Consider the following 27038-nt stretch of genomic DNA (forward strand, 5'->3'; position numbering starts at 1 on the left):
CAGTACTCCAGGTGGGGTCTCACGAGAGTGGAGTAAAGGGGGAGAATCACCTCCCTCGACCTGCTGGCCACACTTCTTTTGATGCAGCCCAGGATATGGTTGGCTTTGTGGGCTTCAGGCGCATGTTGCCGGGTCACGCTGAGCTTCTCATCAGCCAACAGCCCCAAGTCCTTCTCCTCAGGGCTGCTCTCAATCCATTCTCTGCCCAGCCTGTATTTGTGCTTGGGATTGCCCTGGCCCATGTGCAGGACCTTGCACCTGGCCTTGTTGAACTTCATGAAGTTCGCACGGCCCCACCTCTCAAGCCTGTCAAGGTCCTTCTGCATGGCATCCCTTCCATCCAGCGTGTCAACCGCACCACACAGCTTGGTGTTGTTGGCAAACTTGCTGAGGGTGAACTCAATCCCACTGTCCATGTCGCTGACAAAGACGTTAAACAGTGCCAGTCCCAATACTGACCCTTGAGGAACGCCACTCGTCACTAGTCTCCACTTGGACATCGAGCCATTGACATAAAGCATCAAATGCACTTTTGTTAGTTGTTAAGGGACTAGATGAGTAGGGGGGGACACCACTGCAGGCAGTTTTTTTTCCTCCCTATGGGCAAATCTCTCACGCATAAAGAAGGGTACGGCCAAGGAAGTTTAGGTTTGTGTCTGTCCGTTGTAGATGTAGACTACTAGATGTGATACAGGTGCTTGAAGGTTGTCATGCAGAGGCTGCTGAGTCATTGTATAAGATGCCTTATGCACTTGAGTGCTATTTTATAATGTCAGAATTAAGGAGATTAATCAAAAGATTAAAAAAAGGAGTTTGAAAAAAGGAAATGTGAGTTTTCTTACTGAGGGTTGGAGTTCTTCAAATGCAGTCAGTCTTGGCTGGAGTAGGAACAGTGTCATTTCCATCATGGACAACATTAGGCCAAGGCTGGAGTCTTGTGAAATTCCCACCTGAGGCAAACATAACTGCAAATCAAAGTTACTTTGTTGTTGAGTGGATGTAGAGCCTCAGTAGAAGGATATGATGAAGAGGATTATGACACACAAATTGAGAACTGGGGGGGGATTAAGATGATTTGAGGCAGAATTAGAGGTGTAGGTTTCCATGCCTGGAGTTACAGAGCCAGGCTGTTACAGTCTGCTCAGGGGGATTTGGATGTATGACAAGGAGGGGGAAAGGTAAGATAATGAGAGACACCTTGCACAGCATAGAGTGATCTAAATTGATGTGATGGATGAGGAGTTTAGTGGCTAAGTGGTATTGAAAGGGTAGGAAAACAAAGTAAAATAGGCTGGAGAAAAATGAGCTAAGAGGGAGGAAAGTGGAATCTTTAGTGGGATATGTACTTTATTTAAGAAAATTGGTAGGATGGTAGTCCTAGAAATCAGAAAAATGCATGGCATCTTTTCTAATTGGGAAACATTACTTGCACTGAAATACATTCTGGCTAAACCAATGCCATAAAGAAAAACTTTCATATATAGAAGTGTGAGAAAGGACACTATAAAACATACTGAGGAATCCAGCCAATTTTCAAGGTGCGAACCAGAATGGAGGGTGTGCGCTCAGAGTCTCTGAAACTAGGCTGATTTTATTTTTTTTAAAGTAAGAGAGTTCTCTGAAACTTCAGATTTAGTCCAAAAGTGCATGTCTGTCTGTCTGTCTCTTAAATTAAAAAAAAAAAGAAAAAAAGTTTGGAGTAATGGGGGATATGGTGTTTGGATCCACAGATTTTGGTCACATGAAGTTCCTATTGTTATTAGGCTGTGAAATATGTAGCGACTGAAAGTTTGATTTTTGTCTTGGAGTTACATGTCACTTGTAGTGATTCTAATTTTTTCCCTGAGTACTCAGCTGTATGTAACAACTCTTTCCATTGGTGTATGCACCATCACTTACATTTCTAAAATCATGACTCCCTACTTTTGAAGCTAGAGAATTATATTACCTTGAGGCTTACCCTTTATATGTGTTCTGCCTACTAGAGAGAGATAAATATCCAACCTCTGTTAGTCTGGGCTACCAAAAGGTTGTATATAGTTAGCGTAACCATCAAGTCCAAGTCACAACTATCAGTCACACTGTGCTGAAATTGTCAGCAGATGGGTTTACAGTGTGCCTGAGGACGCTGATCCCATTGCTTGTTCAGATGTGGTCAAACCATACTGCAACTCCTTTTGGGACCAAATGCATGGATTTACATCCCAGGGAAACCAGGGTGTTGTGCAGGTGCTTGGCTCTTGTCCCCACATGGAGCCATGCAATTGGGAGAGTACCTGGAGCTGGAAGGACCTCAGGTACCCACACCCAGCTGAAGGCATGCTGGTACAGTGCTGCTGAGGGCTGCATTTGAGCCTCTGTATATTAGTATATAGAATAAATATTCCCAAGACTAGGTGGATGGACAAGCTTCTGGCCAAATGGAAAATGCTTCCACAAATTAAGTGTTAAATACAGCTGAAAAAGCCCCCTTTGCTATTTGGAAAAATATTGGTGTGTCTTTTTTTTTTTCTTTTCTGGGAATTTCCACTGAAATTCATGAATTTCTGAGTTTGTAATGAAACAAAACCTAGAAGCTTGATCTCATCTCTGCCAGAAACATGGCCCTAAAATGACATGGTATATATTGTGAAGAATGGGACCAGATGTCAGGATGGTACATACAGATAGTGAAATAGATGGTTTTCAAATTAGTTGTATAAAAGATCATCCTTTCTGCAAAAATTAGTTTTCATGAGCCAATGGCTGGAAGTGAAAGCAGACAAATTTAAATGACCTAAAACTCTGAAGTTCTATGTCTATTGTTTAATAATGTAAAACTGCATGACCGCAATGGCCTTTAAAATTTAGTGATCTGTGCAGGACATATTAAGGCATGGAATCCTTGTAACTGAAATCTTCCTGTGATTACTGCTATTGATCTATTTCAGCGGTGGCAGAAACTTCTTTGCATCACTGCAATTAATAGCAACAAAAATAGCAATGTCTGTAAATTGAAAGCAAATAAAAACGGATACAACTAGTTTAGCCATATCCACATCTGCAGTGCTTTACTGCAAACACTCCCTTTTTGGGAGATATTTGAAGAAGGGTTTATGGACCTCAGTCTGAGTGGCGTATGCAAGGTGAAGATAAATCGGTGTGTTTCAAGAATGTGGCTTTGGCTCTGAAATAAAGTCTATGGCTAGTTAGCTTTCTTAAGTCTAGGTGGTTGACATGGAGAAGATAATTCCCAGAACTCAATCCCTGCTGCAGCCAAGTGTTAAACTATGATGAAAACTCCTAGCAACCTAACGGCAGACGCACTAGGGCTGGGACCTGGCATTTTCCCCTTTGTTATGCAGTCGGAAGGCAATTAAATATGAAGAATACTGTTATCCTGCTGTAGTGTGCAGAAAACTGCAATATAATAGTGCAATGGCTTGGTTACGGTGTCCAAATATAAATGTATCCAGCTTAGGCCTATATTATATAGATGGTCAACCATATTCACTCCTGTCACTTATTCACCCCTATCGCCCCTATTGCACTTAGTTACAGAATTGCACCACGTTTCTTTAGCTTTTATTCAAGCTAAGGTTTTATTCAAGTTCTGCCACTGTTTAATTACCAGCTTTTTTAATGCTATACAAGGTCTGGGATATTTCTGCAGGTTCCCCTGTGGAGACACATGAATGTCATCTTGGTGTGAGGGGCAACTTGTGAAAGGAAAGGCTTGAACCGGAGTCGATGCAGGGGATGGTGGGAGGGCAGGCAGGGTTGTCCCACGAGATGGATGTGACCCGCTAGCCTCATGCTGTACCGCTCTGATGCGGGTTATGGCATACTGAACTTTAATTATATGCCTCAGTGGTCTTCCCCCCCCACCCCCCCCTTTTTTTTTTTTTTTTTTTTTTTTTTTTTTTTTTTTTTTTTTTTTTTTTTTTTTTTTTTTTTTTTTTTTTTTTTTTTTTTTTTTTTTTTTTTTTTTTTTTTTTTTTTTTTTTTTTTTTTTTTTTTTTTTTTTTTTTTTTTTTTTAACGTGTTGTATATGTTACTGGGAAGCAGATGTTGGCTACAAGCCATTTAAATCAAATCCTTAGTCAAAGCCGTATTCAGTGTTGCAGAGTCCAGTTGGGGCAAATTGTGTGTGGAGCACTTTCAAGGGAAGCTTTGAGTCCTGCGTGATCCCTTCGCTCTCAAAGGAGGGGAAGGCTTACAAAGGAGACGAGGCAAATGAAATAATCCGGTCAGATACTCACTGAAATAATGCTGGTGGGAGTAGCACAAATCCACATTACTGAGATGGCTGCACACAGCCATCAATGGGAGGAAAAGTCTCGCAGGCTTAGGGATGGGCAATTGCTCTGCACAAAATAGAGCCAAGGTACAGCCTTGGAGAAACTAACTGCATGGCTAATATCAGAATTAGCAAAGTTTTACTAGCGAGACAGCCTTGTAACTTGGTGTGAGTCTTTATTTTGTTCAAGGTTGGGTTGGTGTTACGTCTACCCCTTGGTGTCAGGGATATGTGTAGTTCCAGAAGTACTTGCAGAAACATTGCAGCTCAGGTTACTCTCTCCAGATATTTCTTCTCTTTTTATTCCTATATTGGCATAGGAAATTTGTAGTTTGTTGCTGGCATTAAACTATCAGCTAAGTTCAATATCCTGCTCAGAAGCTGTCCCAACCGATGCGGCACACCTTCCTCTCCCTCCCATTTCATCCTCCGTCCACCTTCCCTAAGTAAGTGAAAGTTACCCGATTTTATGATCTCTGGTTGGGCACACTGATGCACTAACAAATAAATAGTGCAAGATGCCACATCCCGCTTAACTTGAATCTAGAAGAAATATTTTTATTTCGCCCTTCTTTTTATAGCCTCAGTTATTCACTGTTTGAAATGTATTGCATTGTATAGTTGTGCCATAAACAATTCACTAGAAGTTTATTTATAATGTTATAGCTTATTGACATTTGTGTTGGGGGGGCGGAAATGAAAAGCTCCCCCATGCTCCTGGAAAAAAAAGATCAATCTCAAGCAATAAATTTAGAGGTGCTTTCAGAGATTGCATGAGGAAACCTACTTGCTGTCATTTTGCTGTAAGGACTCAATTTTGTACTCACTGCAGTCACTACTGCCATTGCTACCAGTGGTGCAGCGTCAAGTATTAAACGGGCTCTGCTTGCATCTGGACCCAGGATCTAGATAGCTTGTGTAGAAGCAAAGCCCCTTACTCCCACGTGGATTTACATAATTGAATGCAACCCTAAAGTCAGTTCTCAAAGTGGTGATAAATCAGAAATGTTGCTTTTTTATTTTTCTCATTCCAGCATTTTGATTTGTAACTATGCAACTTTATTACGTGAATTGTTTACCTAAAAAGAAGGGTTTCTGAGATACATTGGAAGATTTATTTTAACATTAACTCCAGTAAAGAAGCATTAAGGAGCTAACCAGGGATTTTAGAGCTAAGCTCTATTTAAGTAGCTAAACTCAAAAATTTCTTTTGGGAATGATTTGCTGGTTAAATTTCAAACAGCCTATGTGTCCTCCTCGATACGCCTCCTGCGCTGTACAGAATAGTACCTTCTGGATATGTGCCTGCAGGCTCACCCGCTCGTGTTGGCGACTCACCATTTCAGTTGTTCCCAAAATCTGTAGGCAATTTGTTTTCTTTTACATTGTGTACCATCATGTAACAACTGCTCGGTAAAGATTGTCTAAAGTTTACAAAAATGGTGCCTTTTTCACTGCTTCAATACCAAATGCTGAGCTATACCTTGACTTTACAGAATCAGCTAAGTGATTCGTTTGGGTGAATTTTTTTGTGTAGAATTACTTCTATTGAAGGAAAGGTAATGAAAGTTTTTCCCATGCTTCTTTAAATAAAGTATTTGGACTCTATTTCAAAAGGTACTAAGCATGGGATTCATCTGATGAAACACAGGGCCAGGCGTAGTCCACAAGGAGATAGAGGCACGTTCAGAGTATGGATCCTCATGTTCTAAGACGCATCTCCAAAACAGGTCTGAGGAGTCACCCTGCCCTAAAATGCTTATTTCTCACCATTGACGGTAATGACACGTTAGTGTGACTAGCTCAGATGCAGATCCCTCCACAGTATAGTTTAGGCTGAGATGAGATGCATCCTCCCCTTGAGACTGTATTTGCCTCACTTCAACTTTTCAAAGGATAAAAACAAAAGCAGAAAAAAATAATAGGGGTAAAACTCACAGGGACCTTTTGGGTCACTGAGTCATTGGCTTTGGTGGGCAGGTTCATTGTATCACCCTTCCCATAAGCTGGTCAAAATCTGCCTTAACTCACGGTGTCTGCAAATCTGCCTTAATTTGCAGTCTGCTAATTTGTCCCTGTGCCAGCCTTCTTGGTTAAATATTTCTTTTCCTTCCCTCACGTTTATCTCCTCGATCTGCTTAGAAAGAACTGTCATCCCCCCCTTCCCCTGCATAGACATGCCTATTTTCCTTTCCTTAATCTAAGCAAACTGATCTTGTCTAGAAACCTCATTTATGAAATTTTACGAAAATTTTCTTGGTCATTCCAGCTGCCTCTCTCTGCACGGAGTTAAGTTTGAATACATCTCTAGAGCAGAGCTGTACATATTACTCCAGGCAGAGAATTCATCTTCGCTTTGTAATTGGGGTTTAGCTTTTCCTCTTGACGGTGGAAACGCTCAACTGATCCATCCTGGAACTGGATTAACCTCTTCTGTGAGTGCAACCCACTGATTGCTCTGAGTCACTGTGGGATTAACCCATATACCCAAATACTACTTTTTCTTAGTAATCTTCAGCTAAAGATCATTGTAGTTGTAGAAATTTTTGTTAATTTGCCCTGTAATGGATGCCTTGAGACTCTGTATTGTTAAGCTTTATCACATTTTCCTTTATTCCCACCTGGTTATTCTTCGCACTGATAGTGTGTTCCAAAGCTGTGCCATCAGCAGATTTTGTGACCATATAATATTTGTGCTTACTTCACTAAGAAACCAGCGAAATCACCGAGATTCGCCACTTGTAACCCTTGCTAGACTTCCTCTTAATGGTTTCCATTTTGCCATCCTTTTCACAAGTTCCTCAGTCACCTTACAGTCCCAGTTGTGGTCCCTGTTTTCTCTGTGTTTCCTAATAATTTCACCCCTTGCATTACCGAAATACTGCATTTCTTTTATTTAGAAAATGGGGCGTGTTAGCAGAGAAAGCTATCAGGAAAACTTGGCTAGATCCTGGCTAACCTAAGCTTAGCAAACCTATTGCTGCACTGATTGCATTTTGATTTATCTGAATGTTTCTAATTACTCTTTCCCTTAACGTTTGTTCAGTTTATTTCCTTCTTGATGCATTAGCTTTTCTGGAAAACATCAGCATCATCTTTGAAAACTAAAGCTAAGAATTAATTTAAGTTTTAGCCCAAGCCTGGATTATTTTTACTTCATTGCAGCTTTATCACTTTTGTTGTTCTTTTTTCATTTACAAATGTGAAGAATCTTTGGGTATTTGTTTTAATGTTCTTTACAAGGAAAAGTTCAACCTGACATTTGGCAATTCTCACTTTATCCCTATTCTTTTTACCCTCTAAGGTGTAGCTTGCTGTTGATCGATTTTTTATTTCTTATATATTGTCAGTTCTCTGTTTCTGTTTTCTTCCTTGGGTGATTATTTACTCATTTATAACTGATGCCCAGCTTTATAAGTTTTTCCCCTTCTTTGAGATACAGCCTCTGGATATTTTGTACCTTTTGAGGTAAGGACATTCCAGGTGTCCTCTGCTGCCAGGGGTCTGACTCTCCTATCTCTCACAGTCCAGTTGTCTCACTTATTATTGTCTATAGTTCAATATACTATAATTTATAGTTTACCAGCTCTTGCCCTTTTGAGATCGAGAACCCCAGTCCAGTTTACTTTGTGATTGTTCATTTTTTTATGAACTGATTCGATTCCTCCTTCAAGCCAATGGGGACTTCTGCAAAATCCTATCAGAACCAAATGTAGTGTAGCATCCCTTTCTGTGGAGTAATTGGCTATTCAATGAAGAAATAAGCATGCTATTGCATCTGCAGACAGTCTCAGCCTACTGTTATTAATAGCATTTATTCTCCAAGCTCATACCGAGAAAGATAAGTCTCACATTGTGAGGCAGTGCTCCGTAATATCTATCTCTGTAATAACATAATACAGGTTTGGATGCTGCCCAGATCCGGGCTATCCAGATTTCTAAGGATGGGTTTAATTTCTTCTCCCGTAAGCTGCGTAAGTGATAGGCTTCAGCTTCTTCGTATTCAGTGGGAGGGGAGAGAGACAGCTCCAGGAGGTGATTCATCCCATCCCGGGCTGTCTGAGGTGGATTGGGTGAACCACTCTTCTGACATGCCTCTCTTCACTCACCAGGGAGGAAAGCTGGACAATTCACATAGACTGGATGGTTGGCCGTGAGGTTGCAGCATTATGTGAGATGAATCCCGCCCCAGGAGGGTGGTTAGAGCTCAGCCATCATGTGGCTGTGGCTTGTGCAGGTGTGCTCAAGCTCAACTTACATGAAACCATTTTGCTCTGGCACAGAGATAAAAAGCTCAGCCTGGGCTGCAAACTCCTCAGAGGATTTGATCACTTTAATGGCTAGTTTTGCTGAATGCAGGTTGCTGTAATTGCTTGTGTCTAGCAACTCTAAGCATATTAGCTTAAATTTAGCTTAAGAAGGTCTGTATATACTGCAGTCACACCTTTGACTGCAGTGGCAACATGACCTACAGCATTTCGTAGAAAGGTTTCCAGCTCTGGTTCTTGGCCACTCCATAAATTCTTCAAAACCATAATGTGCTGAACATCAAAACATAGTGAAAAGCTCTTCTTCTTTTTCCTCTGACCTTTTCCGAGACAGTGTTTTCTTTTAAATGATGCAGTACTGATCCCCATTTTCAGAGCCGTGAGGATTTCAGTTTTAGAACACATTTAAAATGCAAGTTTCATTTTTTTGTTGCTGTTGCATATGTGCCCACAGCTAACAACAAATAAATAAAAAATCATGGAGTGAAATCTAATTGAAAAAGTGCCTAGAGTTAAAAACACATTGTTCCCTCATAGAAAAAAAAAAAATATGCACAAATTTACCATTTCAGCACACTGGGATTTAATTTTGAGGTTTAAGCAGATTTTAGTATATTTAGAAGGTAGAAACTAATGGCTGTTTTTGTTTTTATTTTACCTTTTTAAACATTTATGCAATAATTTCCTACTGCAGGAAAGACTTACTAGATTAGCAAGTAACCAGCCGATTAAATCTTTTAATGTCTTTTACAAAGATGCAGCTCTGCTATTCTGTTGCTCCTTTAGTGTAGAACAGACTCCACTCTCTCTGTCCTGGATTAGGAGGACATCTCTGGCACTCATATTAACTTGAATGATTTCCCGCACTTGTTAACCTTCATTTTCCTTTGATGACAATGTTCCCTTTATCCACTTGCATGTTTGGCTCTCGACCCCTGTACAACATGACTTTGACAGCTTCATCCTTCCTGTTGCCTGGCTTATCAGGGATTCATTAAGCGCAAGAGAACTCAGCTCCCTGTTCTTACTCGAGGTGCAGAAGTCTGTTTCCACGGCGCGTATCACAATTGTAGGAAACATCTTTCTCAGCCTTTTGGTCAGAAAAGTTTAGTCAGACACACAGACACTTCTTTCATCCTGGAAGACTGAAGTTTGACGATGTGGTAACATCTAGGATCTGAAACGGCAAGATTTGGGTAATTTTAATGGGAAGGAGCAGTCCCTCTGCATTTCAGACTGAGTGCTGTCATCACTTGTGCCTCCACTATCAAACTGAATTTCCTTTCTTAGTATATCAAGAGAATTTGAGAACACAGACTTTGCAAGGCGATTATGTCGATAAACTTGGGCTTTGTTTAATCATGAATGGCTAATTTAATTCCAAAGTTGAACATCCATTCCTTAAAAATGTCTTTCTGGATAAATTTGACATTGTCTTCATCCATTGTGGTGGCTTCAGCTGTCTGCTAAATAGAAACAGTGGTACAAAAAGGGCTGGTTCAGAGCTACTGCTTGTGTCCTCTCCTGATCCAGTGGCCTTAGAAGTCACTGGAAAGTCTACCGTGACTCACACTTGTAACACTTCAATCAATGAGGTGTATCAGATAGGAATTTGGTTCCAAACTTGACACACAAAGTGCAATTCTGGAGTAGGTGTTTTTTCAGTTAAAAGATTTCTATAGCTGAGATGACTGAAGATGAGCAAGCTTAATGTCCTCATCTAAGACATGATCAAATACATCAGTCAAAACGTCAAGGGGCAGGATTGGATGGTTCATAACGTAACGAGGTATTCGCAGTCAGGGAACACAGACCAGCAGGTACTACAGACAATTGGCCCAATTGACTAAATATGGCAATAGAGTGACAAATGCTCCTCCCAGAAGGTTGGATCTTCAGTATCAAAAAGGTGCGTTATTTACATGATGCTAGTGCCAAATGGGATTACATGCTTCATTCAAGGTTTCTAATCACCTCTCTGTTCCTTGAGTGCTGAGGTTACTTCAGTTAGAGCAGATGCTCATCCTTTAGAAGAAGGGTTTCCAAAATATTCATTATGGAGCATAAATACAGTTAAAAGAAAAATGAAATTAAAGGCAGCCAGCAATCAGTTGAGTTTAGAACACTGAATTTCTTAATAGCCCAAACTTAATTCAAGGCAGTTAGTCTTTCACATAATTTCCACCAAAGAGATTGTTGCTGAATCTTAGGCAGAGCTTTGTGTATTAACAATTGTGCATTTATCGTCAGGAGGTTTTTTTAAGTGTAAAGGTACCGGCTTGACCCAACCCAGTACTTAAACAGTGTGATGCATCACATGTTCATTAGTATGTGCTTAATTGCTCTTTCCTAGGTAGTGTTTTATGGAATAGGCTTTTAAAACTTCCAATATTGTCTTTATATTTTGCAAGATTAGACATGGAATGTGAATGCTCAATAAATATATCTCGGATTTTTTGGCCTTAAAGTAGTGGGTCAGACTGAACTGGCTTACAGTGAAACTTACTTAAATGAATTACTCTTTGGAAAGAATACATTTCAATGTCACCTAAAATGAAACATTTTGTTTTATGCATAAGAGATGTGATTGTTATATGTGCTTAAGGAAAAAAAAAATCACAGCACAAACTTTCTCCCAGACTTTGAAATAAATGCTGTATTTTTCTATTAGTTGTACAACTGCTAAACTGTCCACCTACTTTAGAGATAAAAGATGTAATATGGATGGAGGGTGGAGTGTCAGATTGTAAACTCTCCTGATGAAGGGATGACTATCGGTTTGGGTTTGTGCAGTAGAAAGTGCAGTGTAAGCCTTGCCACTGGGATGAACTTAAAACTACTGGGTGCAAAAAGGGGACTTCCCAATTTAGATTCCAGGTCTGTAACTCCTTCCCTAGCCTTAATCTTGGTAATGCACAGTGACTCTTTAAGTAAAATGGAAATAATGCGTATCTCCTTGACCAACACAGTAGGACCTGATCCTACAAGAAACCAGCCTACTCTTTTCTCCCTTTGATTTCACAGCAAGTTGTAAACTTTCAGAATCACAGTTAATTCACTGAAACACACTGCAGATTAATTTCATGAAATACACTACTAAACTACTCTGCGGTTTTCTTTTTTAATGTAGATGTTGTTTCTATGGGGTGTGACGTCCGTTGGCCCCAGTCCATTGTGTAACGAACATTGTAAGGGACTTCCCAGTTTATTGGACAAGTTGGCTGTTCAGAGTGCCTCACAGACATATATCCCAAAGCAAATAAGTAGATACACGTTTAGATGGAAATAAGAATGACAAACTAGATCTGTGTCTTGTGTAAATGCAAAATACAGAAATCAAACTGGGAAAATTCCACTTCCCTCCATGGTATTAGTCATCATAAGAGCTTGAATGCAAATACAGAACTTCAATTTATTAAGGATTTGGGGATCTGAAACAAATTCCAACAGGATTTGAAAAGCATACAAGAACTTTGTTGAACAGATTACATCTAGAAATATCAGATGTATGTTACCCTTCAAATGTTAGTTGCGAAAAGAAACAGGTGTGAAAGAGATTAATGTTTTTCTGGTATGGAAAACTGCAGAAACTCCAGTCTTTTACTGTTTGATAATATAATTAGCCAGTGTTTTGACTAGACTGATTTGATAATGATGCATAGAAAAGGGCAATTTAATCTTGGCACAGTAACTAGGAATGTTTGCCTCATTGCTTTCCATGTCTTAATTTCTACTTTAAATTAAACGTCTTCAGCTTCTGAATGTTTTATATTGGAAACCTTCCCTTACAAACCTTCTATTTTGAGCCACTAATTAATTTAATGCACAAGTTAGGTATATCATGGGCTTGCAATAGATCAGGAACGTATTTTTCTTCCCTTTCTGCACCTATAAACTCTATTAAAGTACATTGCAAACCATTTGTGCATTGAGGAGGACGTACACATTTCTTGTTCCCTCTCAGATGTTTCTATTAACTTTTTGATGGTCCCTGTGCTTCTATTCCCTAAATATTTGTACTTCTGTTTATTTGTACTTCATTTATCTTGCGTGAAAAAAACCACCACACAAATACTTGCTTTAGGAAAATATCTGCAAAGTCTGTTGATCGGGAAGGAAATTAACCCTATCTGCAAAGGCATGTGGTTTTCTTGGCAGTGCCTTGTGGTCTGTATTACCCTCACTCAGAAAGGTGATGTGCCCACAGTTGTTAGTTCCATGTTCAGTCAGTGAGACTTCTTATAAATAACAAAATATCCAGAGTTATATTAGCTGTGGTGAAGGATAATGTAAGGTGGAGACTGTTGGACTAGAGGAAGTTACCCAGCTGCTCTCTGGTGGATGAGAGGAACAATAGGCAGATTTCTCTGCAGTTACCCATTGCAATTACTTTCTGACGTTTCTCTTGAGCATCTGTTAATGCTGAGGGTTGTTGAAGTAGGCGCACCCCCGTTTTGGCCAGAACAGCAATCCTCTGCTTGGATGTAATAGAATACTGTTCTCTGAGAAGCTTCGAGAAGACTCTGCTTGGATGGTGTAGTTCCATCTGTGACTGCTTTTCCACCACGTTTGACCTCCTTGAGGTCAAAGCAGAGTCTCCTGTTTACTTCAAACTGGCAAAGTATCAAATTACTCCTTTTTGTAATAAGCATGCCATTTCTCACTTTGGATTCCACAGAACTCTTCTGTTACTTGGAAAGACTGAGCTTGAACGAGTAATTTATCCACCTGATGAGTGCCAAAGTTGATTTACCCTGATGAGAACAAAAGTACTGGAGGGGGAGGAGGGTTTGATCTTGTATTCTGTCATCTGGGGCATGAAAAAACGGTATAGAATTTAAACGGTATAAATTTAAAGCAGATGCAGGAATCACTGTACAGGCTTCTGTGTTAACCAGCAGGATATTTGAGATGAAATAATGATTTTTATTCTTTTCTAGGGGATCAGTAGCCTCTTCAGCTCCTTAAAAGTGGTGCGTCTTCTACGACTCGGTCGAGTTGCCAGGAAGTTGGACCATTATCTGGAATATGGTGCTGCTGTACTGGTACTGTTGGTGTGTGTATTTGGACTGGTGGCCCACTGGCTAGCCTGCATATGGTACAGCATCGGGGACTACGAAGTTATAGATGAAGTCACTAATACAATCAAAACAGATAGCTGGCTCTACCAGTTGGCACTGAGTATCGGGACACCATATCGATACAACACCACTGGCTCAGGGCAGTGGGAAGGAGGACCTAGTAAAGACTCCTTGTACATATCCTCTCTCTACTTTACCATGACAAGCCTTACAACGATAGGATTTGGAAACATAGCACCAACCACTGATGGAGAGAAGATTTTTTCGGTGGCCATGATGATGGTTGGCTGTAAGTAGAATTTCATTTTATTGTGTTTAAGCAAAAGGTAGCTGTATAGCTAGTATGATGGTTGCATAGCACACTTGCTGTAAGCTTTCTTGACATCCTAAAAAATCTAAAGTACCTGTAACTAATCATGAAATGAACTTGGAATTAGTGAAAACAGGAATTGACATTGTGTAGTTGCTATAGATTTAAATTGTTTGTGAAACTAAGTGTAGTACGTACGTAAGTGTGCCCGATGACAATTTCATATTGAGTTCAGGGCCTCTTCTTTACACTTTAAAGATGGCTTTGATCGTGTTTGAAAGGTCTTGGCTGGAATTTGCTTAAAAGTTACAATGCATATTCAAATTCAGGTAGTCTGACTGAGTTTTGCTTACAAACTTGCACAGGCTTGGAAAAGTTTGAAGTGGTTTTAGCCAATTCTCAAAACATTTAGTGGTTCCATAAAGTGATTGTGTACTTTATGGCACTGGTTTGACTTAAAACAAGTCCTGATTTTATCTCCTGAATGTTGTGACCTTTGTCACCAGCAAAGCTAGAAGTGAAGGAAATCGTAAGACACTATATTGCACCTTTTCTCTGCTTCCTGCTGTTTCGCAGCTCCGCCGAAATACTCTAAAAACAGTAGTGGTAAGGCACATTTCTCACGTCATGTGCTGCCAAGGTTAGATCACTGAGCAGCTCTCCAGGTTAACAGAAATCTTCAAAATATAGTAAAGACTGCTGACTATGTTAATATCATTTGGGAGAATTATTTTTCTGTTAAATAAATAATTCTTGGTATTTCTCTGATGCTTTCTAGTTTCTGAGCTCCATACAAACACTAAGTAATTATGTAACAAGAGAGCAAACAAAACCTTTTGAAAATAAGATCTGCATAATCTCTCTGATAATTATCTTGGCTAACACTTTGAGCTCATCTCAGAGAAATACTGAACTATAAAAAGGAAGTTTTCTTGCTACAGTCTTTCTAGGTCTTAAGAAGATTAAAGCCATTTGTTTGGAGATTTTTAAATGCTTTTTAAAAAGAGAGGTTGCAGTTTTAGGACTATGCTTGCAGCGTGGTGCAATGAAATTTCTGCTGAACAGCATCTTTGCATGACAGGTTGATGTGTTTCAAAACATTTCAAAGTCCATAAAAAGCAAATCCCCAAGCTAGAGCATTAATGAGCTATTGTAGCTAGGCTATAGAAAACCTATAGGTGCTTATTAGCCATTTGTGGAAACTGCTTTGTGGTATTTACAGAAGGCTGGGGATTTGGCGAATAAAGTGGATATAGAACATTTTAACTATTGTAATATTTATTTCCCTTGTCTTTTGTGGGGACTTCTGTTGCCCTGCAGAGGAGGGTCCTACAGAAGGAAATAAGGAGCCGTGGTAAATGATTGAGGGTAGGGTGAGAGCCATAAAAACGTAATGAATAATAATAGTAGTAATAACAAAATAGATACATGGCCTCAGTAAGTGAAAAGGAAATGGAGCTTGTAACCTGCTTTGTATTTGTTCTAGGTGGAACGTACTCTTGCCTTTTCATCTCTGAAACACATGTTAAAGATGGGGAAATACACATAGCAGTATCAAAGTTGACATTTACAACAACCAATGTATGTGCCACTGGCTGATTTTAACAGTTTTCATAAGTGTTACCTACAAAATTACTAAATGTACATGTCAAATTTATAAGTGGTACCTGTAAGCTTAGTAGTTGGAAAACCATGAGTAGGTTTATAGGCTTTTGGGCAAAGTCAAAAGTAGCATCTAAAATTCAAGAAGCATGGCAAAAGGACAGTGACGTTGCTTATTGCATAAAAATAATGCCATCAAAATAAATGTGGCTTCTCTTGTGAGTGGGGTGAAGAGCATTGTGGCATGCAGGAAGGCTACAGACAGAAGAAACCTTTTTAGATTATTTGCAAGTGTAAAAATGCTCAATTATGATCAAACAGTTAAATCTTTTGCAAACATATCAATGAAGATTTGACGATTTTCAATACATGCACATCAGCATGATGACTGCTCCTGAAATCTAAAGGAGTTGCTTGGTTGCCTGAATACTGGTTAGAAAATATGCCAACTTCCAAATAGATACTGGTCATGGGCTTTGTACTTGCAATATTTCTGCGAAGAGATCAGACCTGCAGGATTGTATAAACATGCTTTGCAGTGCCAGCCGCTGAAAACATGACAGTCTGAACACCAAAATGGGACAGGAAGGCACAACAAATAGCCGATGGAAAATGCAATTTCTCAGGCAAAGTGGCCAGTGAGCTTGGGGAAAGGATTTGGCCCCAAGAAAAGGTGTAACTAAGAAGTGAAAATTATTCGAGTTGTTTTCAAAACAAGATGTGTCAGTTTTTCTTTTGAAACATGTTTTGAGATAAACATTCAGCAAAATTCAATTACAGTTCAATCAATAAAAAACTGGTCCCTGAACTGACTCCTGTTACAAGCAGAGAGAAACTGTGAAATACCTTTGGTTATTTTCCTGAAGAAGTTTGCTAATACCAATAGTTGATATTGGCAGCGTCTTTTCTAACAGACTGTGCCAAATAAATGTCTTAAAGTTAGCAGTGGAATCGGAGATAGTAATTCATCACAATCCCAGCTGCCTACTTGTGCAAACTGCAGATATGAAAGAAAATCTTCACTGCGTTGTCAGCTAGCAGCGGCTTGTTCTGCAAGCCTGAAGCTTCCTATTCACGCTGGCAAAGTTATCAGGACCTGGGAGGAGTATTTGACAAGATTTGCAAATCCTTCTGGTGGGCAGGATTGCAAAATGGTGTACTTGTTAAAAATAGCCAAATTCAGATTCTGTAGCTGCTGATAAAGCATTGCTTGGCACGGGGCAGTGGCGGGGGAAACCCAGATGAGTGGGGCTGCTTTTCAGTTTGATTGGCAGTTTGTCACTTGGTTGTTCACTGAGGACAGAATCGCGTGGGACATTTAGACTGAAATACATCACCTGTCTTGCAGGAAAGAGAGCTTTGAATAACTTAACCTCATCTTGTGGAGCTTACTTCAGATTTCTTTTTGCCTCACTTGCTTTTTCTTGGTGTCCGGTGCTGTTCAGCAATATTTTTTCTGTTGCTTCTTGACACTTGAAAAGCTCAAAATAGCAAACATAAAGCATCCAATGACAAGGGAGCAAGGTTTTTACAAGGGTTATTGTTTAAACACCTATTCTGCATTTGCTGCCTAGATTTGCTGAATATGCATTGAAAATCTGATTTTTGTAGCTCCTTTTGTGTTGATATAGGTCATTTCATCCCCTCTGCACAGAACAGAACAAACAACTAGGTCCGTCAGATCCTTTGAATGGACCAGGAATCGTCTATCATTCAGGAAGGACCTTTCTTGTAAACCTCCCATTATCTTCTGTCAGCTCACAGCCTCTAGCAAGAAACTCTGTCTCTGCTGCTGCGTGTTGCTCCAGCTCGGTCCACGGGCAGGTTTTAGGCTTCTGCAACCCAGCCATAGATGAAGATGTAAAACTAACTGGTTTTGTGCTTTTCACAGCAAGGAATGTATTAAGAAAGAAGCCAGAAAGATACTTTTGGTTTGTACACCATTACTATCTTGCAACTCAGCAAAGCCAGGACTTCAGTGAGCAGAAAGTCTGTAAAAGGGAAAAGGCACTTTGGGGAAGGTGGCAATATGGCAGGGCAAAACAGCTTTCAGAATTCAGGAGAAATGAGTTTTTCTGAAGAAACAAGTGTGAACGTTTAAACGCCAAGCGTTTGTGTACTGCCGTATGCCGTCTTTCCTCCTGTGCTTCCACTGGGAGAAAAGTGGCCAGCTTCCCAGCTTGCAGCTCGAAAGGTCTCTGATACTCTTCTGCAGGCTTCTTGTGTAACCTGGAGCAATTGGTTTGCCCCTGCCCATGTGCAACGATGAAATTGCTCTGAATGATATAGAGCAGATTGCAGTCAGTCTAGCCCCATAAATATGGCATTTACATGAGTTTTTTTGTCCTGCTGAGTGGGCCCAACCCAGCGCATACTTCATCTAAGCAATAACAGAAATCCGCTGTATTCCACTGGTCACTGAAATGCTCCTATGATCATTGCTGCAAGGGAAGGTCAGAACAAGGTATCGAAGGCAGGAATGTCAATGAATGTTGAATACTTCACTGTTTCTCAGGATGTGAAAGTCCCAGAAGAACCTCTTAGTCATCCATCAGTCCCCAGAAGAGCCGAGAACGGGTGCTTTGTTGTTCCTGCATTAGGGAGATACTTCTCATATACCTAGCTTGCTTTGGCTTCTATTTACTTCCAGATTTATGGGGAGGTGGTTGTGGGGGAGATATTTTTCAATGACTGGTTTTAAATTATGGTGAAGACTTGTTAATTCAAATTGGTTTTGTGTATGAGCAGAAGAATTTGTTGTGGTGATTGTACAGGGTACCTTCTCTGGAAAATTGGTCATTTCTGCCAGCTATTGGAGCAATTTCTAGACAGCTCTTTCCAAAACTCAGTTTCTAATTTCATGGCTTGAAATGCTGACTTCTTGTTTTCATCCTAAAAATACCCAGGATGATACCAATTTGCAGGTTGGAAAAGAAAACAGATGTGATTGCTGTCACTCTGACCCCAAGTTGTTATTGTTCAGGGGAGAGCTGATGAAGGAGAGCGTGGGTGGGTTCCTCTTGATACCCTGCTCTGCTTTTAATTTTACTAAACAGAGAGAATAGGACATGCTCTTTCCTATTGAGATCGGGTGAGATGCTCTCATCCGAGCCACCTCTGGTTCTAAAACCTCCCATATTGGGCGAGCGATGCTGAAAGGCTGCTGGTTGCTCGTGGCACCCCCCCTTGCTGCTGCTCAGCTCTTGTTTTGGAGTTGTGACATGGGCTGCCGCGGACTGTCAGTCATCTCTCCATTGATCTGCCAAAAAACTAATTCATTATTCAAGTGGGTTCTTTCATTGTTCAAGTAACATTCATCAGTTCCCTGCCAATATGGTAGTTAGCCACTTGAGTGCTGTTTGTATGAATCACGGAGGTTTATCTAGTAAATTTGTTAAGCAGTGGCTAAGCCCACGCACTGACATAACAGTGTATAATTGTAGGAAAGCGCTTGTCTGGCAGACTTCCAGATGAGCAATCCCAAGAGTCCATGGGATTTAATTTTTGATCCCGAGGAAATTGTATGTGTAAGATAGCACCTTCTAGCAAAAATCGTTGCCAGTAACATAGATTAAATCATATTTTTCACAGCAACAGATAGTAATGTGAGAAGGCTTTACATCTGTAGGAATTCATAGGCCTGAGTGTTTAGCTGTGGTTGAAATCCAACCCTGCTCTAAGGGTGTCCTACAAGAGTCAGTCCTGTGTAAGGGCATTTTCTTTTCCTGCAGAGATGTGGGATATGGGAGAGACACGGCTCTGCACCACCCGTCAAGGAGCCGCAGAAGGGTTTGACCTCTTCAGCAGCAGAGGACTTGTGCCAATTTTTGTGGTGCTCCTTACAGTTTCTTAAAATGTGGGCCAGTGAGGGGAAACACGTCTCTTTGAACAAGAGCATGGCCCCACTAGCGAGCTTTTAATTGCTTCAGCTACATACAGATGTAACCCCCAAACTGCGTTTGGCAGGTGGGGTGCAGGGTGCTTCCACAGCAATCGGTGTGAGGTGGCTGGAGAGCTGGGTGACAGCCTGCACCCCCTGGAGGGATCGCTTGCAGGTTATTGCCAGGATGGACTTAGCAAAGTTTTGAATGTCCTACAGAATTTGGACCAGTGAAGGAGGAATGAAGCAGCTTCTCACTTCTTCATGGTCTTCTACATTGTACAATGTGAATCTACTACATAGTTTGGCAAAACTGTCCTGATCAAGGCTACTGAGAGGAGGGCACAAGGATGCTTCCGAACGAGGAGCTTTCTGTGTGCAACTGCTTCCCTCCTGCTCCTCTGCACAAGCATGCATCTACCCGGAAAGGCTGCAAACTCAGCTGTGCATTAATAACTACATCTCAAAGGCAGAGCATTTTATTTAGGGGTGGTGGAGATTGTGTGGAGGAAATCATTAGTTTCTAATTGGACTTCTAAAAGATGTAGGGCTAATGGAGGAGGAGGTGTTGAGGTGGGGACTGCCTTGCAGTAAAGAACTGCTTGTCCCAGAGTGGTTTTAAACATTGAGACAGGGTGCCAAAGATTTTCCCAGGGCTGATTTGGGTGTATTTCTAGCTGTCTTGTTCTGGGCAGGTTGGCATTTGGCCTTGTCACCAATACCCCGGTGGATGAAATACCAGAAGTAAAGCTGTGTATCACCCCTACCCCTTGTCTTTGAAGTGAGCCTATCTGGATATTTCAGAGCTTGAAGAAAGTTCTCAAAAGGCGGCAGGACACCTAGAAGACTAGGGTTAAAGATTTCTGCATAATTAAGTCGGTGATACAAGTTATAAGTGAAACTGGGGATAAATTTATTAGTTTAGTATTTCAGATGAGGCAATGAGAAAGGTGATAAATTCTTTAACAACCAAATCAGGAGAGAGTAAAACTGTTCATTCACATTTACCCATCAGCGCAAACAGGAGGAAGTGACACAGAAAGTTACAAGAAGTTGCCTTGCAAGTGGAAATTTCCCCTTTTGAGTGCCATTGAAAAAGCATTTTGACACTTTTGGACTGCTGAACCATAGTGCAAGTGCTATCAGCTCTACAAAGCAAGGATATTAAGATTTTTCTGGGATATCTTTTCATTATTAGCAATCTCAGTTATGTCTCACAGCTGGAGCAGATGAAGTGTTTCCAGGCAGGATATTGGTCTCAGTGCAGCAGCCAAACTTGGCAATCTTAATATTCTCTGAACAGCTGCATAGAAAAGGCTTAGAGTATAAACGTATCAGTAGCCTACAGTAAAAAACAAGTTACTCTTAGGGAGTAAAAGATCTAGGTTAATCCACTTTTTCTTGAAACTTCAGTGAGATTGGAGTGGATACAACAAGGGTGATTGGCAGAAGCACCATGGGGGGCATATGCGCCTTGTTTTGCTCTAACTCTGACACGGCGGTAGATTTTTAGATATTCAGGTTCTAGTTTATAGCAAAAACATGTGTCTTTAAAAGAGCTTTAAAACTGTAAAAGAGCCTCCTTGGAAAGCTTTATGGGATTTTTTTTTTCAAGGTTATAGCTAGCGTGTGTTTATATAAGCTTTACTTTTATTATCATTGGCTTGATATGTTTAAATGAATTTATGGTATCAAGAGAGATGGGGCAGTGAGTGGGAGAGGTAAGAATGAAGAAGGAAATGTTATTTCATGCTATTGAGCTGTGTTACTTAAAACAACTGAAAACTGCTATTAAATAAATGATACATAAATGTGGATAATCAACCTTTACACAGTGCTCTTGCTCACACACAGTGCAGGCAACCACCTGAGATGGTCCCAGAGGGATTATCAGGTTGTCACGGATTACTCATAACATCTGTATCTCTCAGGAAGCAAAAAGTTTTAATTAATCCAACTAGATCAGCAAATATATCCGACTAGCTCACAACACAGCACAGCTTTATAGCATATTGTGCTAGAGGTATAAACAAATCTTAGATAAAAAATAATCCCCAAGGTATTATACCACTTGGATGGAAGGGGCTAGGGAGATTGTTCGTGGTTTTGTGTTCTGAAGTTTCAGAAAGCCAAGTGAGTGATCTAGGTCTGTGTCTGCACAGAGATCCTTGGAAATCTGCAGGGCTTAATTTTGTATACGCATGAGATAATACCTGTGTGTGGTTGGCATTCAAAAGGGAGAGTTACCCAAGTAAGTCAGGCCAGTAACCCAGGTAGATCCTGCCTGATTTTAGTGGAGCTGTGGTCCTCAGTGGGCACTGCTTTTCAGTGGGTAAAGCAGGTATTTTCTGTTAAAGCTCCTTAATATTGGCCTAGCTTTACTTGCAGACAAGTGCTATGGTTTATCGACCAGAGTGTACGGAAAATTGTTTGGACGGGCAGTGGAGTGAGGAGACAAGTTGTTTTAGGAAGTGTCCCATTGTAGAAAAATTGAATCATACCACTGAATCAGGCCTTAAAATATTATTCTTTCAGGTCAATCAAGAGATTTCCTTGCCTAAATTTTGTTAGGTTGAATTTCAGAACTGAAAAAATGTGTGACATCATTGCACATCCAGAGAGGCTGATAGAGTTGGGTTTTTTTGTGTTGTTTTTGTAGAAGAAGTAAAAAGCCCAAATCTCTGGGAGGTTTCATTATTGCACTACTGCCTGTGGTACTGTAACATGTTTGGTGGTACTAAGAGGTATCAGGTAATTGGATAAAAGATGACAGATACTAGTTCTTGGTTTCTCATTGCCTCATTTCTGTAGGTCTGAAGTAGTACAATGTCATGTTCCTCTTGAAAATACTGAGAGCACTGAGGACTGAGCCTGCACGTCTCTCACCTTCATTCATCTTTCCTGCAGCTTTTTCTGCAAGAACCTTGGTAGGATCAGGAAAATTTTTCCACTGGTGGAAGTGTACCCTACGTGGGAGTATGACTGCAGGTTCCTCCTTAAAGAGCTTTACCCCTTTCCCTTCAATTTGGAAGAAGGACAGGATAGCATCCAAAATGGCATCTTTCCCTGGGTACCTGCTGTACATCCCTGCCAGTGCTGAGTCAAAAAAAATCTGGTTGTGCTTCAGTAGGAATATTTTGGTCATGAATGATTAAAACTAGTTTTCTTCCACTGGCCAGCAGCCAGCAGGGATTTGTCAAGATGAGTTAATGGCAAATTAATCTGATTTCTTTCTTTGACAAGATAACTGCCTAGTGAATAAGGGGAATCTAGTAGATACAATATATCTGAACTCTTTAAAAGGCTTCTGACACTTTTCTGCATAGTGGTCTCATGGCAAACAAGTGAGAGATGATCTCACCACAGTCATAACAAAGTTGGCGATAACTGATTGAAAAATATCTCTCAAAAAGTAATCAAGAGCTTCACTGTCAAACCTGGAGGGAATTGCCAGAGAAGTCTTTGCCCCGTGTGTGATTTTATTCGACATTTTCATTAGCAGAGTTGAGTGACAGAATAGAGAGAGTACATCGGGAGAGTTGTGGGAAGGGTTGCAAGCGGTTTAGATGACAGCATCAGAATCCATAATGATCCCGATAAATTGGAAAGGCGTCCCGAAATCAGCAAGGTGAATGTCAATAGAGGCAAGTGCAATGCACCACGTGTAAAGAGGGCAAATCAAATACGTAAGCGCAGTATGGGGAATAACTGGCTCCGCTGCTGCGAGGCTGGAGAGGACCTTGGTGGAAAAGGGAGGGGGAAAGTGGTAGGCAGCTGCAGACTGAATGTAACACAACAGTGGACTAAAACCTGTAAATCAGACTGAACACATTCAGTCCACACAACACAACACACAGTGGAGTGAACTAAACACAACAGTTTAGTCCACACAACAGTGGACTAAAACCTGTAAATCTCACTCTGGAAAGTATCAGGAGCAATGTCATAGGCAAGCTGAAGAAGGCATTTATTCTGCTGGGATTAGGGCTGGTGAGACATCTTTTTTTTTTTTTTTTTTTTTTTTTTTTTTTGATACAGGGCTTTAAGAAAGCTGTAGACCAGCTGGAGAGAGAGGAGATAAATAGAAATCTGTTACAAGACAGGATCTCAGGGGAACAGTTGCAACAGGGGAACAAACTGTAGTTTAAGCTGATGTAAGCTGAAGGGGAACATGAAGATTGACTTCTACCATGGAAAGAGTGTGCTTGAAAGGGAAAAAAATGTTGGTCCTCTGTGTTTTCTGAAGGTCAATCAGGTCAGTTAGGAGGGAATGAAAGACTGGTGTTGGAAACCAGGGTTTCCAACATCAGTCCACCAAAACTTTTCAGCTGCGGGTGGATTCAGTCCACGGGCAAAGCCACCACCAGATTTGGTAGACTCCACTTAATCGATGAGTATCTGTCAGGCTTGCTCCAGGTATCCTTGCTCCTGCCTTGGTATGGCAATTGAGCCAGGCAATCCCTTGCGGTCCCTCCCAACCCTACACCTCTCTGATATTGCAGGGAGAATAAGGTACAGCTGAAAATTTCTGTTACGTGTTAAGCAAGGCAAAGCTCGCAAAGCTCGCTTTCTCTAGATGGTTGACCATCCTTTAACATTTAGTGATGTTCTATGGTCTGTGATATAGTGGCTGCATGTTTGCACTGCATATTCACCCTACATCATTTCCCTGTTTGAACTGTAAAATGTGCATGCACGCACTGGGGTACGCTCATCCTGGGGAAGTTCAGCTCCCTATGGAAATGCTGCTGTTATCCAAATCGTGCGAGGCATTGAGAGACAAATGGGGATGTCCAATAGTAAGACAAAGCTTTAGTGGGATTTTTTTCTCAAGTATAAGGGCTGCATGGTAGCGTTCGTATTCTCTTAACATATTTGGAAGGCATTGTTTGGAGCTGATGAATCTTGATTTGATTATTTATGGAAGAAGAACCTGTTCTCATTGTGGGTCTGAATCAAGTCCATCTGCAGGAAACAGAGGGAAATTAATTTCAGTAGAGGAGTTTGACTTTTTTTGGCTTTAAAAGTTTTTGTTACTGAAATATAGTTCTCAACTAAATGTTCTTTCCTCAGTGTTTTCATCAGGACTGTTTCCTTAAGAAAATAAAGACTTACACTAAAGAAAAAGAACATACTAATTTTATCTTGGAAATTTTATTTCCCCCTCTTTTTTCCTGTCCTTATTCCTTTAAATTATGTATTTTTTAAAAAAATCCACATCTTTTGGTATTACCTACTGGAAGAATAGTAGAAGGATGGAAGTAGAATCTTCTTTAAAGATTGAGAAAAAAGAGAAAACTGAGATTTTGGGGCAATTTTCTCACTTTCAACAATTTCTCTCTTTTTCCAGGGGAAACTAAGCAAGCAGGTGAAAGGAAGAAGGCCAGCAAATAGGAAAAGATATTTTTTAAAAGTTGAAAGATTAATAAGCTTTTAGCTTATTTTTTCTACATTTTTGTTGCATAACAACATGAAGGATTTTCTAATAGAGCAGAATATTTAATTTCTCCTAAAGTGTGTAATGAAAATTAAAGCATATTTCAAAGCTCTATTGTGAAGCGTAATCAGAATTGAAATAGGATGAAGTTGATGGAAGAGGGGTTATAAATATCTGCCATTGATTTCTGCATGGTGATGTGACAATTAGAGACGGCTTGGAGGCTGAATTCCTCTGCAGGAAAAAGCCCAGCTCTATGGAAATGGCATCATGTTGAGTTCTGTGTCAGTTTTTCCTCAGTGGAAGGTGGTCAGTTTTGAGGTAAAAGCCCCTTAAATTGGATCTTTCCTGAAGTTGGAACACTGGAAGTAGCAGTCATATCCGCGTCCCTTCAAAATTTGTGTTTGTGTGTGCACGTGCCAACAGTAATGGTAGCAGCTAGGGAAAAATGGTAATTCTTACAATGCCTTGGGAAGGTTGAACAGCCTGAAAGCATCATCAGTCGTCACACAAGCAAACTTTGTCTGCCTTTGGATGGGATGTTGCATCCTTTAAGTCTCATCTCTCTTGCCTCATATGTGATTGAATGACGTTAGGTTAAAGGCTAGGAAGGCAGAGCGAGCTGTGATGAATTTTTACCTATTTTTTAAAAGCATTTAATCGGGTCCTTCGGTCCTTCCTGAACTGGGACCTTAAACACGCGGTGTGTTTTAAGCACTCGAATAGTCCCACTGACCTTATTGTTGCTTAATGCGAGCTTACCTTTAAGTGTTTTTCTGGCCGCAAGCCATAATGAAAGGAACATTTCTGATGTTTAAGGTTTATGGGTGGATCTTCCACATATAGTGAAAAGAGAATTAGGAGGGTAAGTCCCATTTGAAGGTCGCTAGGACTCATGCCTAAAATTCATGTACCCATATTGTAAAACCTCACCATCCATTTCAGCAAGGTCCCATGTCTGGAAGTGATTTTTTTACATGGTATGTTTGAATGATCACCTGTTTGGTAAAGACACGGGAACAAACTATCATTCCTTTATATGGTGAAAGGAGTAGCTTCTTTTTGCCACCTTCTTCCTTCTTGACGAGAAACGTTTTAAAGCACGAAATCTGACGGATGCTTCCACTCCATTATTTTTGAATAGGAAATTGAGGCATAAAGAAGATTACTACTGTGCCTCATTATTGCAGATATTTCCTGCCCAAATTGATAGTCCACCTTACCTAAAGGAAATGTAACTTTCTAGTTAATCAAACGCAATCTTTCTAGCACTTGAAAGAAAAAAAAAAGGCAAGTCAGTGAGGTAAAGAAGTTCAGAAAAAAGCCGTTGGAGTCAGTGCTGTATCGGAAAATATTGAAAGGGCTGGAGGATGTCAGTCTGAAATGATTAAATGTGGGTGAAGGTTGGTCATGCAAGAAGGAGCTTGTAATCTAATCTCCTTGTCTGAAGGTAAATGAAGTGAAGGAGGAGAAAAGGGGAAAACAAGTGTGTGAGATGCCTACAACACCTGTGGCACGGTCACAGCCCTTGGAGGTCCTTGGCCAACCCTCCCTTTCCCCGTGCATGAGGTCATTTTAGCAGAGAGGTCTGTTCAGTGATGTGCAAGACTCTGTGTGTGTGCTTGGGTGAGTGTGACGGCGTGTTGAGCCCTATCACATATGTTTCAGTTGCAGCAGGAGCCGAAAGCTGGTCCTGCTGAGAAGCGAAACACGGGTGAGCCTGCTGGTGTCTCATGAGACCTTGCGGGAGCTGATGTGGTTGGTGCCACTGAGCTCCTTGTCCCCTTTCTGTTCCTCGGGTAGGAGCAGGCGCGTGCCCATGGTTGTACCCATATCGAGGATGCTCTGCTGTCTTTTCCGGGAAGTCAAGGGGTAGCACCGGCTGTTAGATGGGATTTTAAATGGCAGAATTAGAGAGATTTGTCTGAAGCATTAGTCTTCATTTCAAAATAAAGAATCTTTATTGGCAGAACTTCCTTAATGTTTTTCAGGGATCGTAACAGATGCACATTATTTGTGTTGTGTTGATGGGCTTTGGAGCAGGATTACAGTCACTAGGAAGCTAGTGACTCCAGATCCCACAGCCTGCTTTGGGCATTTTTGAAAAAAAAAAAAAAAAAAAAATTATCAGAATTTCCCTGCATTTTCAATTACTACTTCATTTCTTTACACAGTTTAAGT

At 40.6% G+C, this 27038-nt stretch overlaps 1 protein-coding gene across 1 annotated transcript in view; it reads left to right on the forward strand.

Annotated features, from left to right (window-relative positions):
- KCNH5 (potassium voltage-gated channel subfamily H member 5) overlaps positions 1 to 27038 on the forward strand; it is a 154361-nt gene that overhangs the window by 36422 nt on the left and 90901 nt on the right. The window contains exon 7 of the mRNA XM_009273378.2: positions 13488 to 13917. Within this exon, the coding sequence (XP_009271653.2) occupies positions 13488 to 13917 (430 nt within the window). The remainder of the gene's footprint in view (positions 1 to 13487; positions 13918 to 27038) is intronic.

Source organism: Aptenodytes forsteri, unplaced genomic scaffold, assembly GCF_000699145.1.
Source record: "Aptenodytes forsteri isolate BGI_AS27 unplaced genomic scaffold, ASM69914v1 Scaffold479, whole genome shotgun sequence".
In the NCBI taxonomy this organism is placed as follows: domain Eukaryota; kingdom Metazoa; phylum Chordata; class Aves; order Sphenisciformes; family Spheniscidae; genus Aptenodytes; species Aptenodytes forsteri.